The following is a 14,653-nucleotide window of genomic DNA, read 5'->3' as shown; positions in this document are numbered from 1 at the left end:
CCATGACCTGGACTCCAGCTTACAGCTGGAGGAATTGCTGTTTATGTCCTGTCCTTTTCTCTGCCCACCATTTTTTTTTTTTCATATATTCCTTAGCGTCAGGTGTTGGAACCACCTCTGGGAACTCATCCATGTTCTGCTTTTAAATTAATTCCACATCTTGCCTGAGCTTACTGCCTCCTCCATTATTTAAGGAATTTAGCCTGCCAGTTCCCTATAATGGTACACCCCATCTCTTTCCTCTTTGCTCTGTCTTCCAGTTCTCATAGGTGGAGCTGCAGTAGACATCGAGAAGTTGTGGGATTTTTTTTTTTTTTAGATCTCCTTCCCAGATGACTAGGGACCCACACTTGGTTGCAAAGGTGAATCCTGCAGACCTAGCTGGTTATAAACCCATCTGCTGTAGGAGAAGTTCTAGGCCTCAACCTGCTAACTGTTTCCGATGGTGTCAGAGTACATTGTTTCTCCTCCCCCAGGATGGGACCTGAGGAGCTACATCTTACCCCTTTCTTATCCCTTTCTAACTTGCCAGGTGAATGACAGGCAAAGCCTTGGTAGAATGTCCCAGACAGGCAAAAAGCAGTTTGGAACCTGTTGTATGCTATAAAATCAAAGGTGATTTGAACTGGTCTGCCACAATATTTTTGAGATACTGGAAATAAGGTTTTTGAAAACATTTATGACAATTAGAGTCAGTTTATGTTCCTGAATCTAATAAATAAAAAATAGGCCTGGCACAGTGGCATGCACCTATGGTCTCAGCTATTTGTTACCAAAAAAAAAAAAAAAAAAAAAAGAAAAAAAAACTTTTAAAAATGGAGCATATATTTTATATGTTTCCTTCCTTCCTTCCTTCCTTCCTTCCTTCCTTCCTTCCTTCCTTCCGTCCGTCCGTCCGTCCGTCCGTCTTGCTGTCTTGCTCTGTTGCCCAGTCTGGAGTGCAATGGTGTGATCTCGCCTCACTGCAACCTCCACCTCCCAGGTTTAAGCGATTCTCCTGCCTCAGCCTCCCAAGTAGCTAGGATTACAGGTGCCCGCCACCATGCCCAGCTAATTTTTGTATCTTTAGTAGAAACAGGGCTTCACCATGATGGCCAGGTTGGTCTCGAACTCCTGAACCTCAGGTGATCCACCTGCCTCAGCCTCCCAAAGTGCTGGGATTACAGGCATGAGCCACCACGCCTGGCCTTATTTAATTTTTCTAGTAATTCATTTTTATTCTGTTTTATAAAATTATCATTCTGTGACAAAATAGAAATTTAAAAAGCAAAACCAACAGATCCTTCTTCACAGATGGTTTGAGAAGTTTTGGACTATAGTGGAAAGAGAACAGGTTTTGGAAGTGAATAGGGCTGGGTTGCTCAACCTCTCTGAGCCTCACCTTCCTCATCTGTACCTACCAGAGCTAAGAGAAATGGTGCATGGAGACAAACACATATCCAGGCATATGTGCTCTGCCAGAGGTGAGGACAGAGGGTTGTGGGGGCACAGAGAAGGTCCTTCAGCTGGAGGAGTGATGAGAGATTGACTGGGGAGACGTCCTGGTGAAGGTGATGCCTGAGCTATGCTGGGAAGGGTGGGGCTTCAGCAGCAAGACCAGACACACTGGTGGGGACAGCTTCCTCCTTTGCAGACCAGTTCCAGCCTAAGAGCAGGAGCTGTAGGGGTGCTTAGAAGCGCAGTCCCTGGTGAGAGCATGCAGGCTGGCTGCATTCCTGTGGTATCTGAGAATTGATCTTGTCAGATTAGCAGCTTTGCTTTTTTTGGTTCAGGTACAAGATCCCCACGTGGGGAGTTCTTGCTGCTTGTGAGGAGCAGAAGCTGGTGAAAGCACAGAATGTGATCCTGGCCCTCCTCCCGAGTTGTGTGAGGCTCCAGCCAGGAGCAAGCAGCTCTGCAAGTTCCTCAGTGAGAGGGAAGGCCCAGGTCTGAGCTCCACCCACACAAGTCCCAGCGGTGAGGCAGCAGCTCAGCAGAGAGAGCAAGATGCTGGCACCTTCAGGACTGTGTCCTGCTTTCCCTACTCTGTCTGCGCCTGGGGAGACAGGTCACTCTCTGACTGGTCTCCCCAAATAAATAGCCAGAGCTAGAGGGGAGAAGGAGGGCTGAAGCCTCGCCTCCCCACTGTGGAGGCAGGACAGCAGTCTATGCCTGCCTCCCATGATGAGGGCCCTTGGCTCTGCCTTCTGCCCTGACACAGGCAAAGAGTCCAGATCCAGGCAAATGAAGTGTCAGAGGGAAGCCACGGCCCTACGCAGGGATCCTGAGTTCAGTGAATCTCAGGAGAGAGGTCTGGGCTAGAAGAAAACAAATTGCAGGTAGGTCCATATACAACCCCCAGAGCGTGGACGAGATTGTCCAGGGATGATGTGGTGAGTATTGGGCCACATGGCCTCTGTTCACAGGAGTTCCTGGTCAGGGAAACACACACCTGATAGGTGGCAGCAGCACGAAAGCAGGCCTATCGGCAGCTGGCCCTGTGACATCTTTGTGGCCCTTGTGTAGGGATGGACCCATCCTCTCTCCCTGGGTTCCAAGGGCTTAGTGTGGGGAAGTTTCCCGCAGCGGACAACTTCCGAACATAGTTTGAAAACAGAAGATTGGGGCTGGTCACGGTGGCGACCAGCCTGACTGACATGGCGAAACCCCATCTCTACTAAAAATACAAAATTAGCCAGGTGTGGTGGCGCATGCCTGTAATCCCAGCTACTCAGGAGGCTGAGGCAGGAGAATCGCTTGAACCCGGAAGGTGAAGGTTGCAGTGAGCCGAGATCACGCCATTGCACTCCAGCCTGGGAGACAGAGCGAGACTCCATCTCAAAAAGAAAAAGAAAAAGAAAACAGATGATTGGAAAAACAAAGTGACACTTTTTGCTTTGCTGCTCAGCCCCTTCAGATAGTGTGTCTGGGCCAGAGGCCAACTGCCAGTTGCAGAACTTGCTCTAAGAAGCAAATGCCCAAATGGAGCAAGTCCTCCAAATGGAGCAAGGCATGTGCTTGAGGCCTGAGCTCAGAGACCAGCTCTGATGAGGGGTGGCTCTGCCTGCTGTCTCCACTGGCCTTGCTCCCATGTGTCCAGGGTGACTGTGATCAGTGACGGTCTGGCCAGGTTAAGGGCTGTCGCCACCACATTCCCTGTCTCCATCACCCATCCTCATTCGTACCTCAAGACCAGCAAGAGGGATTAAGGGCAGGACTCTGCCAGCTATATGTTCACCCTTAGGCCACTTCTGACCATCTCAAACCCCCTGCCTCTGTCCCTGTGCTCTTCTCTTTCTGCCCTGTGGCTGTTGCACACACCGGGGCCCCTGACACCCAAGTCCCTTCCTCCGAAGGGCTTCTCTCTACCCCTTGCTACCCCTGAGGGAGTATGCAAGGAGAACTGGTTGGATCAGACCCCATGAGCTCATGTGGGCCTCCTGATGGAAAGAATCCTTCCTCCTAACCTTTTTTAACATGGTCAGCAGCTGCCTCTGATTTAGCCAGTTCTGCCTGTAGCCTAGTCATTTTGGAGGCAAAATGAAGAAAAGTGCAAGAGGCAGTAGGGCAGAGCACAGCACACCGTGACCCACACTCAAGGCTGTAGGGAAAGCCAGCTCATCCAGGAGGCCTGGGCTCCTGACACAGTCCTGTCTCCAGTGGGCCTGCTCCAGGAAAGTTGCCGACTTTCATAGAGATGCATTTCTTTGCTACCACTCAGATTATTGGGAGGAAACACAGGGTTCAGAGACCCCAGTGTGGCCAAGGAAAGCTGTCGGCAAAGGCACAGCTGCATGTAGAGTGCAGGTTCAGGAGCAAAGGGTGAGCCTGGTTCTATCCATCTCTGATCCAGTCCTCGTCAGGTACTCCACAGAGGAGCATTTGCTAAAGGAAGAAAAGTAGGACCGTCCATTTCTGCCATTCATCTGGATCCCAAGGGCCATCCTTCATGAGCAGCAGGTCTCTTCCTGTCTAGCCATGAGCCCCTTTCCCTAACCCCTGGAGTGCTAGATGCAGAAAGGGAGGGCAGTGGAGGGATATGGGCTGTGTGGATTACAGCCACCATGTTCTCCCTAGCCAGAGGTTGATCATTTTTTCCAGCCTGTGACTGGGCCTAATTTCAGACCTTTTCTGAGTGTAGGCCTAGATTTCAGGAAGTAGAGAGCTTTTGAGCTGAGGCAAAAGTGGTCTTACTGTGTACTTAGACTGTCATCTGTTGGCACTGCAGTGACGCTGGTCAGAGGAAGAGGGGTACATCTTTACCACCTGGCCTCACCACTGTTTCACCGATCCCTGTGGCTGGACCTTGTGTGCCTGTGCCAGGTACACAGCATCTCCTTCCTGCTTTCTCAGCAAAGATGGAATACAGCTGGGAGCTCCTCTGCCTCAGTCTGGGGAAGTGAAAAGAACTTAGGTTTTGAAATCAGGCAAGCCTGGATTAGAATCCCAACTTTGCCACTTTGCTAGCTGTATAACCTTGGACAAGCCCTTAGTCATGTTAAACATCAGCCTCCTTATCTGCAAAATGCGAATAACAGCCCTCATCTCATGGGCATTTATGGGGATTACACAAGATAGTGTCCATGGTATGTGTGGCCTGGTGCCTGGGATGCAGCGAGTGCTTCGTCTGGGTTGGTAAGTGTGGTTCTGTCTTTATGCCCCGACTGCCTCAACTCTCATGGAGACCTTCCAGTAATATGTCTTGGTGTGGAGCTGTCAGGACTTGTATAGACTGCATACAAACCCAGGTGATTGGCATTTGTTGATACGGAAATACTTCCACATATCGGGAAATGTGGCTTTTGGCAACTCCAGCTACACAGGATGCAACCGATGACTTGTAATTTATGCTGATGCATAAATTTAATTTAAGCTGATGCTTAAATTAATAAATTAATAATTTAAGCTGATGCTTCCTGGTGCCCTAACCCCTAGATGCCAATGCCCTACTAACCCATAGTCTTTTATGCCTTCGTGCTGTGCCTGCTAGTCCCCCAGCCTGGAGTGCTTCTCCATATTCTTTGCCTTAAGAACTACTGCTTTGGCCGGGCGTAGTAGCTCACACCTGTAATCCCAGCACTTTGGGAGGCCAAGGCAGGCGGATCACCTAAGGTCAGGAGTTCGAGACCAGCCTGATCAACTTGGAGAAACCCCATCTCTACTAAAGACACAAAATTAGCCGGGCATGCTGGTACATGCCTGTAATCCCAGCTACTCAGGAGGCTGAGGCAGGAGAATCGCTTGAACTCGGGAGGCAGAGGTTGCGGTGAGCCAAGATCACGCCATTGCACTCCAGCCTGGGCAACAAGAGTGAAACTCCGTATCAAAAAAAAAAAAAAGAAAAGAAAACTACTGCTTTTACTTCAATGAGTAATTTGAATGTTGCCTGGCATCAAGCACAGCAGTCTCTGCTCAGAGAACTGCTTGTGGCAGGCCTCTCCCCTCCCAAGGGGCCTGGACAAGGCAGGTGCTCAGCTTGGCCAGCTTCCCACATGCATGTGCTGTCTGGAGTGTCTGTCTTCACATTCTCCACCTTTAAAACTCCAGCTCAGATGTCACCTTCCCTGTGAAGCTTTTCCTGCCCTGGAGCTCCCCCAGCTCTGTGTGCACCTCTCTCTGCAACAGTTCTGTGTATATTGCATTGTAGTTCCATCCTGAGACCTATACTGATCCTTGTCTAATTTTTACGTCTGTCTTACCCTCCATCACCACTTGGTGATTGACTAAATTGGGGACAGCTCCCATTTCCCTTTATCTATCCTATCACCACATTCCTTGCAGCTGGCTTGGGCTTGGGGAGGGAAATGGAAGCGGCGGGTCCTGCTGACCTAGTTGTGCATTCTGCCATATCCAGGCCCACTGTGCAGCTGGGCCCAGCACTCTGGGCTTCCTTCCCAGGACCAACACCAGCAGCATCAACAGTGGGCAGAGCCAGGTGCGGTGGCTCACGCTTGTAATCCCAACACTTTGGGAGGATCACTTGAGCCCAGGAGTTTGAGACCAGCCTGGGAAACATAGCGAGACTCTGTCTCTACCAAAAAAATAAATAAATAAATTAGCATAATAGTGTGCACTTGTAGCCCTAGCTACTACTCAGGAGGCTGAGGCAGGAGGATCGCTTGAGCCAGGGAGGTTGAGGCTACAATGAGCTGTGATCATGCTACTACACTCCAGCCTGGGTGACAGTGTGAGACCCAGTTTTTTTTTTTTTTTTTTTTTTTTTGAGACAGAGTCTCGCTCTGCCGCCCAAGCTGTAGGCTGTAGTGCAGTGGCGCGATCTCGGCTCACTGCAAGCTCCACCTCCCGGGTTCACACCATTCTCCTATCTCAGCCTCCCTAGTAGCTGGGACTACAGGCACCCACCACCACGCCCAGCTAATTTTTTGTATTTTTAGTAGAGACGGGGTTTCACCGAGTTAGCCAGGATGGTCTTGATCTCCTGACCTTGTGATGTGCCCACCTCAGCCTCCCAAAGTGCTGGGATTACAGGCGTGAGCCACTGTGCCCGGTCGAGACCCAGTTTCAAAAAAACAGTGGACAGAGTCTAAAGTGGCTCTAAGGACATATTACATTCTGGATTATTCTTCCTTCAAAACATTGAGTTTGATGGTCTCCCTCCGTTGACTCAAATAACTGGATATTGCATGTCTGTCTGTTCACTCATGTAATACATTTTTATCGAGTGCCGGGCACTGTGTGGGCACTGGGGAAATGGTTTTTAAAAATGCAGGCATAGTCCCAGCTCACTGTCTGGGGGAAGTAAATTGAAGTTGTAGCTCAGGGTTTCGGAGACATTCAAGTCAAGTTGAAGAGTGAGAGACTTGGTTGAGTGCTGCCTCACAGCTGCATTTCAGTGCCTGGCTCTGACCAGGCCACAGCACACACCACTGCTAAGTGTGGGGCTGTGGGGAGGCCACCCTGCACCCACTCCAGGCTGGAGGCAGTCACACAGTAGCTGTGCGGGCTGTGGCAAGAATGAGACTATGACAGCCCTGGAGCCTCAGAAAAACTGGCTTGTGAATGACTTTGCACGGACCGGGGTTGTAGACAAACAGAAATGACATCTGAAAAGACTCCTCTGAGCAAGTCCGCTGGCACATTCACACAAGTCAAGTTCAAACAAAAGGCTGTTGATGACATTTCTTTGCACAAGTCACGAAAAGCTTCAGACCAAGGGTGAGCAGTTTCTGCTTCTGCAATTCGGAGATCATAAAGAATAAAGAATGGATTGGGGAAAGCATAGCTCCATCACTAAGCCAGCCTCCGCCCCCTAGAATGGGGCCTGTCTGGTCAGTATGATGTTCTTAATCCTGGGAGACCCCACAGAGGCCCCAGTCTGGCAGAGAGTGTCCTCAGGGTGTGGGAGAAGCCTCCTCCTCCTCTTCCACCTCTGTGGAGCAGCGACCAGGCCTCCAGATAAAAGCATGGTTGCATCAGCACCTCATAGATCTGGATCCGGACCTGCCCATGGTGACTGCTGCCCCACTTCCAAGCTCCAGAGACCCTAAGTATTCTGCCCCTCCCTGAACCCCTAAGCACTCACTGTCTACCAAGCCTAGTGCAGAGGTCTAGGGGAGAGTGATAGATAAGAAACTGAGTGGGGGCTGGACGCGGTGGCTCATACCTGTAATCCCAGCACTTTGGGAAGTCAAGGCAGGCGGATCACCTGAGGTCAGGAGTTCGAGAACAGCCTGGCCAACATGGCAAAACCCCGTCTCTACTAAAAATACAAAAATTAGTTGGGCGTGGTGACTCACGCCTGTAATCCCAGCTACTTGGGAGGCTGAGGCAGGAGAATCATGTTAACCTGGGAGATGGAGGTTGCAGTGAGCTGAGATGGCACGATTGCACTCCAGCCTGGGCAACAAGAGCAAAACTCTGTCTTGGGAAAAAAAGAAAGAAAGAAACTGAGTGGGCATTGTGGTTACTGTAGCAACAGAGCAAGCACAAGGAGCTGTGTGTGCTCTGATAAGAGCGCCTGACCAAACTGCAGGCAGGAGAGGCTTCCCAGAGGTGGTGACACCTGTGCTGCCTATTGGAGGACAGTTAGAAACTGGCCAGGTAGAGAATCTAGGGAAGGGCAGGAATCATGTGGAGGGAAGGAGACACACTTGGAAGTAATTTGGCCTATTGGAGTACAAGTCCTTGGCAAGAGGCATTGAATGTCGTGCTGAGAAGTTAGAACTTTATTATGAGGTCAACCAAGGTTTCAAAGCAGGGAGGGAAGGACAGCATCAGATTTGTGCTTTAGAAAGGTCATTGCCTGAAATGGGGAAAAAGGGTTACGGGAAGTGGGACTGAGAAAGGTAATCCTTGGGAAGAGGTGATAAGGACAAGTTCATGCAATATTAGGGGAGGAGAAATGACAACATTAGGTGGCTGGTGGAGGGATGAGTAAAAATGGATTCCTAGTTTCTGTTTCAGGCAGCTGGCAAGATAGCGGCACCATTTCCTAACATAGGGAACACAGGGAAAAGAGCACGCTTACGGGGCAGCTGTGGAGTTCATTTGGGGAGAATGCTCAGCTTGAAGTTCCTGCGGGACATCCCTGTGAAGCACCCAGGTCCTTTAAGGGATTTTTTCTTCCAATTTCTTCCTATTGTAAACAGAGTATCCATGTACAACATTCGTATAAATAAGTCTTTATGTAGCTTCCTCATTATCTCTGACATAGTGAAATAAATTTTTTCATTACATCACATGAATTTGTAGTATCTCTCCCTTTGAGTCACCAAACTTCTCAACGTGAAACCTGTTCACTTAAACTTCCTTCCCTCCCCTTCCTCCATCACTTATTTTATAAGCATTTCCATATACTGGGCACTGTGCTGGGTATTAAGGATGAAAAGTAATACATAATCCTTACCCCAGAACTTCAGTCTAGAGTGAGTCAGACATGAAAACAAAATTATATTGTGCTGACATGATGGGAAATGGAAGTCTAGGGTGCCACGAATACACAGAAAGGAGACACCTAATCAAAGTGAGGTGGCAGAAGGGGCTTTTCTCCTAAGATAGATCACTGGGCTCACTCCTCTTCTGCTGTTATTGTTTACAGGACCTCTTGACCTTCATTCTGATCATCTGCTAGCATTAAAGGGCCAAAGAAGACCTTTTCATTGGTTCGCTGGTGATTGCTGACTCACCATCATGAAGTTGAAAAGTTGTCTTTCTTTTTTGTTTTAGTTTTGTTTTTGGCAGGGGTCGGTGCCGTAAGTGTCCGTGGGTGGGATACATTATGTCAGTAGCTCCTTAAGATACATGGTCTGTGGACCTGAAGTATTCATGGCCCCTCAAGGCCACATGCAACCAGAGCCAAGCAGCCGGGCCTTTCCCAGGGCTCCCGACCTCCTCTGGAGTCATCACTGTCTGCCTCACACTCCCATATATTTTCAACACTGCCGGTTCTCAAAAACACCCAGGTAAGGACATATCATGGCCCCTTTCAGCAGCCTGGGAAAATGCCTTGGAAGTTTCTTTTTCTCCTCTACTGTAAGCCTGCAGGACAGGGAGGATCTGTGACAGAGAATACCTGGGAGAAGCCATCTTTTGGGGGAAAGTGGTCAGAGAAAGATTTTTGAAGGAGGTAATTTTTTTTCAAGGCGCGGTAGCTCACACCTGTAATCCTTGCACTATGAAGCTCAGGCAGGCCAATCACTTGAGCCCAGTAGTTTGAGGCCAGCCTGGGCAACATGGCGAAACCCCATCTCTACTAAAAAAAAAAAAAAAAGAAAGTCACGTATGATGGTGGTGTGCACCTATAGTCCCAGCTACTCAAGAGGTTGAGGTGGGAGGATCCCCTGAGCCCAAGAAGTTGAGGCTGCAGTGAGCCATGATTGTGCCACTGCATTCCAGCCTGGGTGACAGACTGAGACCCTATCTCAAGAGAAAAAAAAAAGATTAAGGAATTAGGCAGTTGAAAAATGACAGGGTAGGTATTCTAGCCAGAGGGAATGCATAAACTGAGAACGTGATGCACATAAGGACATTCAGATAACTGCACATGGTTTGGTACGTTTGGCACATAGTGTTACATCTTAGATGCTGGAAGACAGGCTAGAGAAGTAATCTAGAGCAAGATCATGGAAGACCTCACAAGTCACTCCAAAAGGACTCTAGATTACATCCTTAAAGATGTGGGAAATTAGGCCAGGCGCGGTGGCTCATGCCTGTAATCCCAGCACTTTGGGAGGCCGAGGTGGGTGGATCATGAGGTCGGCAGTTCAAGACCAGCTTGGCCAAGATGGTGAAACGCTATCTCTACTAAAAATATAAAAATTAGCCAGGTATGGTGGCGGGCACATGTAATCCCAGCTACTTGGGAGGCTGAGGCAGAGAATTGCTTGAACCCGGGAGGCGGAGGTTGCAGTGAGCTGAGATCACACCACTGCACTCCAGCCTGGGCAACAGAGCAGACTCTGTCTCAAAAAAAAAAAAAAAAAAGATATGGGAAATAATTGACATGTTTTAGGCAAGAGACAAGATTGACCTAATCAGATTGGCTATTCCAAAAGATTGCCCTCACCCAATGTGGAAGATAAATTGGAGGAGGGAACTTGAAAGCATGAAGCCCAGTTAGGAGGCTGTTGTGGTAACTGGTGAAGGCAGTCCCATGGGGATGGAGAATAAAGACTGTTTGAAGAACACTGAGGAAATAGAATCAAAGTGTCCCTTCTCTCTTCCCAGAACATCTTATAAGGTACTTTTCCATCGCCACCACATGTCCTGATGACATTGTTGTCTGTCTGCCCCTCCAGAGCACAAACTGCATATTATTTCTCTTTGTGGCCAGCCCTAGCCCCTGACAGTACCTGGCACTGACTAGGTGCTCAGCAAGTGCTCATTCTGAGTATGGAAGGCTAGGGAAAGGGAAGAATCTGGAATGACTCCCAGGTTTTTGTCTTCAAAGGTAGGTGTATTGGTCTGTTTTTATGCTGCTCATAAAGACGTACCCAGAACTGGGCAATTTACAAAAGAAAGGGGTTTAATGGACTTGCGGTTCCACGTGGCTGGGAAGGCCTCACAATTGTGGCAGAAAGTGAGAGGCATGTCTCACATGGCAGCATTCCCTCACATGGCAGGGAAACTCCCATTTTTAAAACCATCAGGCTGGGTGCAGTGGCTCATGCCTGTAATCCCAGCACTTTGAGAGGCCGAAGTGGGCGAATCACCTGAGGTCAGGAGTTCGAGACCAGCCTGGCCAACATGGTGAAACCCTGTCTCTACTAAAAATACAAAAATTAGCTGGGCGTAGTGGCTCACACCTGTAATCCCAGCTACTCAGGAGGCTGACGCAGGAGAATCGCTTGAACCCGGGAGGTGGAGGTTGCAGTGAGCCAAGATCACGCCACTGTATTCCAGCCTGGGTGACAGAGCGAGACTCTGTCTCAAAATAAATAAAGCCATCAGATCTCGTGAGACTCATTCACTGTGACGTGAATAGCGCAGGAAAGACCCGCCCCCATAATCAATCACCTCCCATCAGGTTCCTCCCACGACACATAGGAATTGTGGGAGTTACAATTCAAGATGAGATTGGGTGGAGACACAGCCGAACCATATCAGTAGGAAAATTGGAGGTGCCATTGATTGAGGTAGAGAACCTAAGAAGAAGATCATTTGTTTCTTTTATTTGATTTCTGACTTTTGGGAGGAGGAAAGGGCAGAGATCATGAATTTGGTTGTGTGCATAATGGGTGTGAGATGCCTCTGGGACACTTAAGGAAAGATGTAGATAGTCATTTGTATATGTGGGTCTGGGGTTCCCAGGGAGAGGTCAGAGTTAAAGATGATGCAGTGGGAGTTATCAGCAAGCACATAGATGAAGTTTTGGCAGTGGCGAAGTTGTATGGGGTAGGTGTGTTAACTGGGTCCCAAATTGGCAGCTTATGAGCTAAATCTACCTGTAGACATGCCTTATGGCACAGTGTTTTAAAATAATGTGAATAATTTTAGACAGTGTGTAATTCTAGCTTGCTGTAACCCTGCCCCTTCTTGTTTTCTTATATCTGGCCCATTACACATATTTACCATACCTTCTTGGCTCTTTTAGGCATTCAAGTTGGTAATTTTTTAAGGAAGAAGAAAACGGAATGACCTAACTCTGGGGAATACTAATATATAAGGGTTGAATACGATGAAGGAGAATAGGAAAAAAATGGCTGGAAAGATTAGAGGAAATCAGAAGAGAATAGAATTTCTCTCCAAAATTATGGGAGGCTATATAGGCAACGTACTTGTATAATAAAGTATAAAATGTAGATTCCTCTTCATCCAACAGTTCCACTTCTAAATATTGTACATACAAAAGTAATCATATATATGTATGCATTACTATTATATGCTGTTGCAGCATATTTATGATAATAGCAAAAAACTGGAAACAGCCTAAGTGCCTCTGAGCCAAGCATGGTTCATGTAGTATGTCCCTGTGATGAAATAGTATGTAGCCATGAAAAATGATGTCAGACTGTATTTAATGGCATGCTCCCACAGTTTATTGTTAAATTTGTTAAAAAACAAGTTATGGGACACTATATATAAGATAATTCCATTTATGTTAAATGTCTGTTTATGGAAGGAAAAGTCTGGAAGCTTTCACACACAAATCACAAGAACTTCCCAATAGCTAAATCTGGTAGACCTTTCTCTGGCCTCTGTGCCATTGACCTGTCTGTGGCTTTTGACACTGTTTAACCTTTCTTGGCTTTCTGCTTCTTGTCTTTTTTCCCTAACTTTAGTCCCATAGGCTGGCACTCAGGACTGAAAAATGGCAGAGTCATTCCTGGGAGAACCCTTCAAAACTAGCGGTTTGTTTAAACCCTGGGCATACCCAAAGCAGGGCACTTACTGGGCAGTTCTTCCTGGAAAGGAGCAGTTAGGGACAGTATCTTCCTGACTCTCACCCCCTTGAGTCTACATATCTCTTCTGGGGTAAAACCCTTCCCAGGGCTCTGGGTACAAGTTTCCTCTTCTTGCCCACGTCCCCCACCCTCTAGCAAAGTTGCCTGGCTAGCCCCTCTCTCCCACGCCTTCTGTTCAATCAAGGGGTTATTTTTAACTGTGTTGTGTATACCATGCTTAAATCCTGGCAAAACACCAGAGCTTTGGAAGAGACACCCGAGATGGAAATAGTCTCCCACAACCTCTGGCCCCTTTCCAGCGCTTTTCCTTTTAAAGAGAGTAAACAACTAATCCAAACTGTAGACAGCCCAACGAAGAAAGTCCCTAGATGCTAGCACTGAGCAGCTGAACCCACAGCCTTGGCCATGACGTTAGACTGGGGCCTGTCTTCAGCCCAGGGTGAGTCCAGGGAGAAGATGGTTCTTGCCACTTTCCTGGGCTTGGTGGTTCTAGAACCCTGTATCTTGGAATCATGGAGATTACTTAGTCCATTCCCCATTTCCAATAGCTAGAAGTCCTTGACCTGCAGAAACAGCCCGTTCATTTCAAGATACTCATCAGTAATTGGAGAGGCTTAACTATGAAAAGCCAGAATCTGCCTTTCTACAGCTTCCCCCTGTGGTCTTAGTTCTGCCTGCCAGAGCCACATAGGACAAGTCTAATCCCTTTTCTCCATCAGTTGTTCGGAGATTTGAAGCTGGTGATGTCTCTTGCCAGACATCTCTGCCCTTATAGGGTATCATAAAGGGCCCTCTCTATCAGAAAACCAGAGAAGAAGTGGTTTTCTTCTCAGGGAGCATAGCAGGAGAAGCATCTCCCCATTTTTGGTGCTCCTCATAATGCCTCACACCCAAAAGACGCTATTTTCTTCAGTGGTCATGTCCCACTGACCATAAGCCTATTCTTGACATGCTCTTGCCAAGCCCCCTCCCTTCCTTCTCAGCACGTATGATGGAATGTGTGGGTCCAAACCAAGCTTGGCAAGGTAGCTGTCATTCTGGAGTATTTTGGATCCTCTTCGGTCTCCAATATAAACTGTTCCTTTCCTTTCTCTGTGTCTTCCATAGATTTGAGGATTAAGCCGTTCTGTTCTTGTCTAAACAGTGCACATAAAAAGAGCGACTGAGATAAGCCTAACACAGAAACTTGCCCCCTACACTGCAGGCAGTTAGCAGGGCTTCTGTCCTCTGAAGTTCACCAGCTTCTATCTCTCAGACCACCCTCCCTGTAGCCTACATTGCTATCCATCTCACACCTGGCCAAATCCACCTGGAAGGGCAGTTGCCTCATGCTTTCCTAGACCTTGTCATGGTCCACATGTGATATCTGAGAGCTCCAGGCAAGGACTCATGCCCTAAAGAAGAGCCACAAAGTTCTAGAAGGAGCATTTACCCCAGAGTCAGACATCAGAGGCTCAAACCTGGTTCAGCACCTTCTCTCTTTGGACAAGTCACTCAAACTCTAAACCTCAGTGTCTTCATCTGTAAATTAGGGGTAATGCCTATCTACTTACTTCAAATGAATTTTGTGAGGCTAAAATGATATTGTATAATGAAAAACAGTAAGAGCAAGGTGTTGATAATTATTTCGTAAACATTTATTGAAACCCTGCCAGTATGTAAGCCCTGTAAATGACATAAGTAGGAATCCCATGAGCCCTGTTGAATTTTGATCCAGCAGGAGGTCTGCTTAGGCCGCCAGGCCATCACAATCACAGGCCATGCTGGGAGGAGGGGAGCCCCAAGTATGGGGAAGGGAACCTGGGACAGGG

The 14,653-nt window shown here is 48.0% G+C and overlaps 1 protein-coding gene across 22 annotated transcripts in view; it reads left to right on the top strand.

Annotated features, from left to right (window-relative positions):
* Positions 1 to 14,653, top strand: part of ST3GAL3 (ST3 beta-galactoside alpha-2,3-sialyltransferase 3) — a 231,794-nt gene that overhangs the window by 155,902 nt on the left and 61,239 nt on the right. Inside the window, exons 8-9 of one of the 22 annotated variants that reach the window (XM_073007393.1) lie at positions 8,404 to 8,542; positions 9,038 to 9,713. The exons of 20 other annotated variants lie outside the window; for them this stretch is intronic. In XM_073007393.1, the coding sequence (XP_072863494.1) occupies positions 8,404 to 8,542; positions 9,038 to 9,120 (222 nt within the window). In that variant the 3' untranslated portion in view covers positions 9,121 to 9,713. One more of the 22 variants, XM_073007392.1, reaches the window with a different exon arrangement.

Source organism: Chlorocebus sabaeus, chromosome 20, assembly GCF_047675955.1.
Source record: "Chlorocebus sabaeus isolate Y175 chromosome 20, mChlSab1.0.hap1, whole genome shotgun sequence".
Classification (NCBI taxonomy): Eukaryota; Metazoa; Chordata; class Mammalia; order Primates; family Cercopithecidae; genus Chlorocebus; species Chlorocebus sabaeus.
Note: the sequence above shows the minus strand (reverse complement) of the source record. Positions and strands in the feature narration are given on the sequence as shown.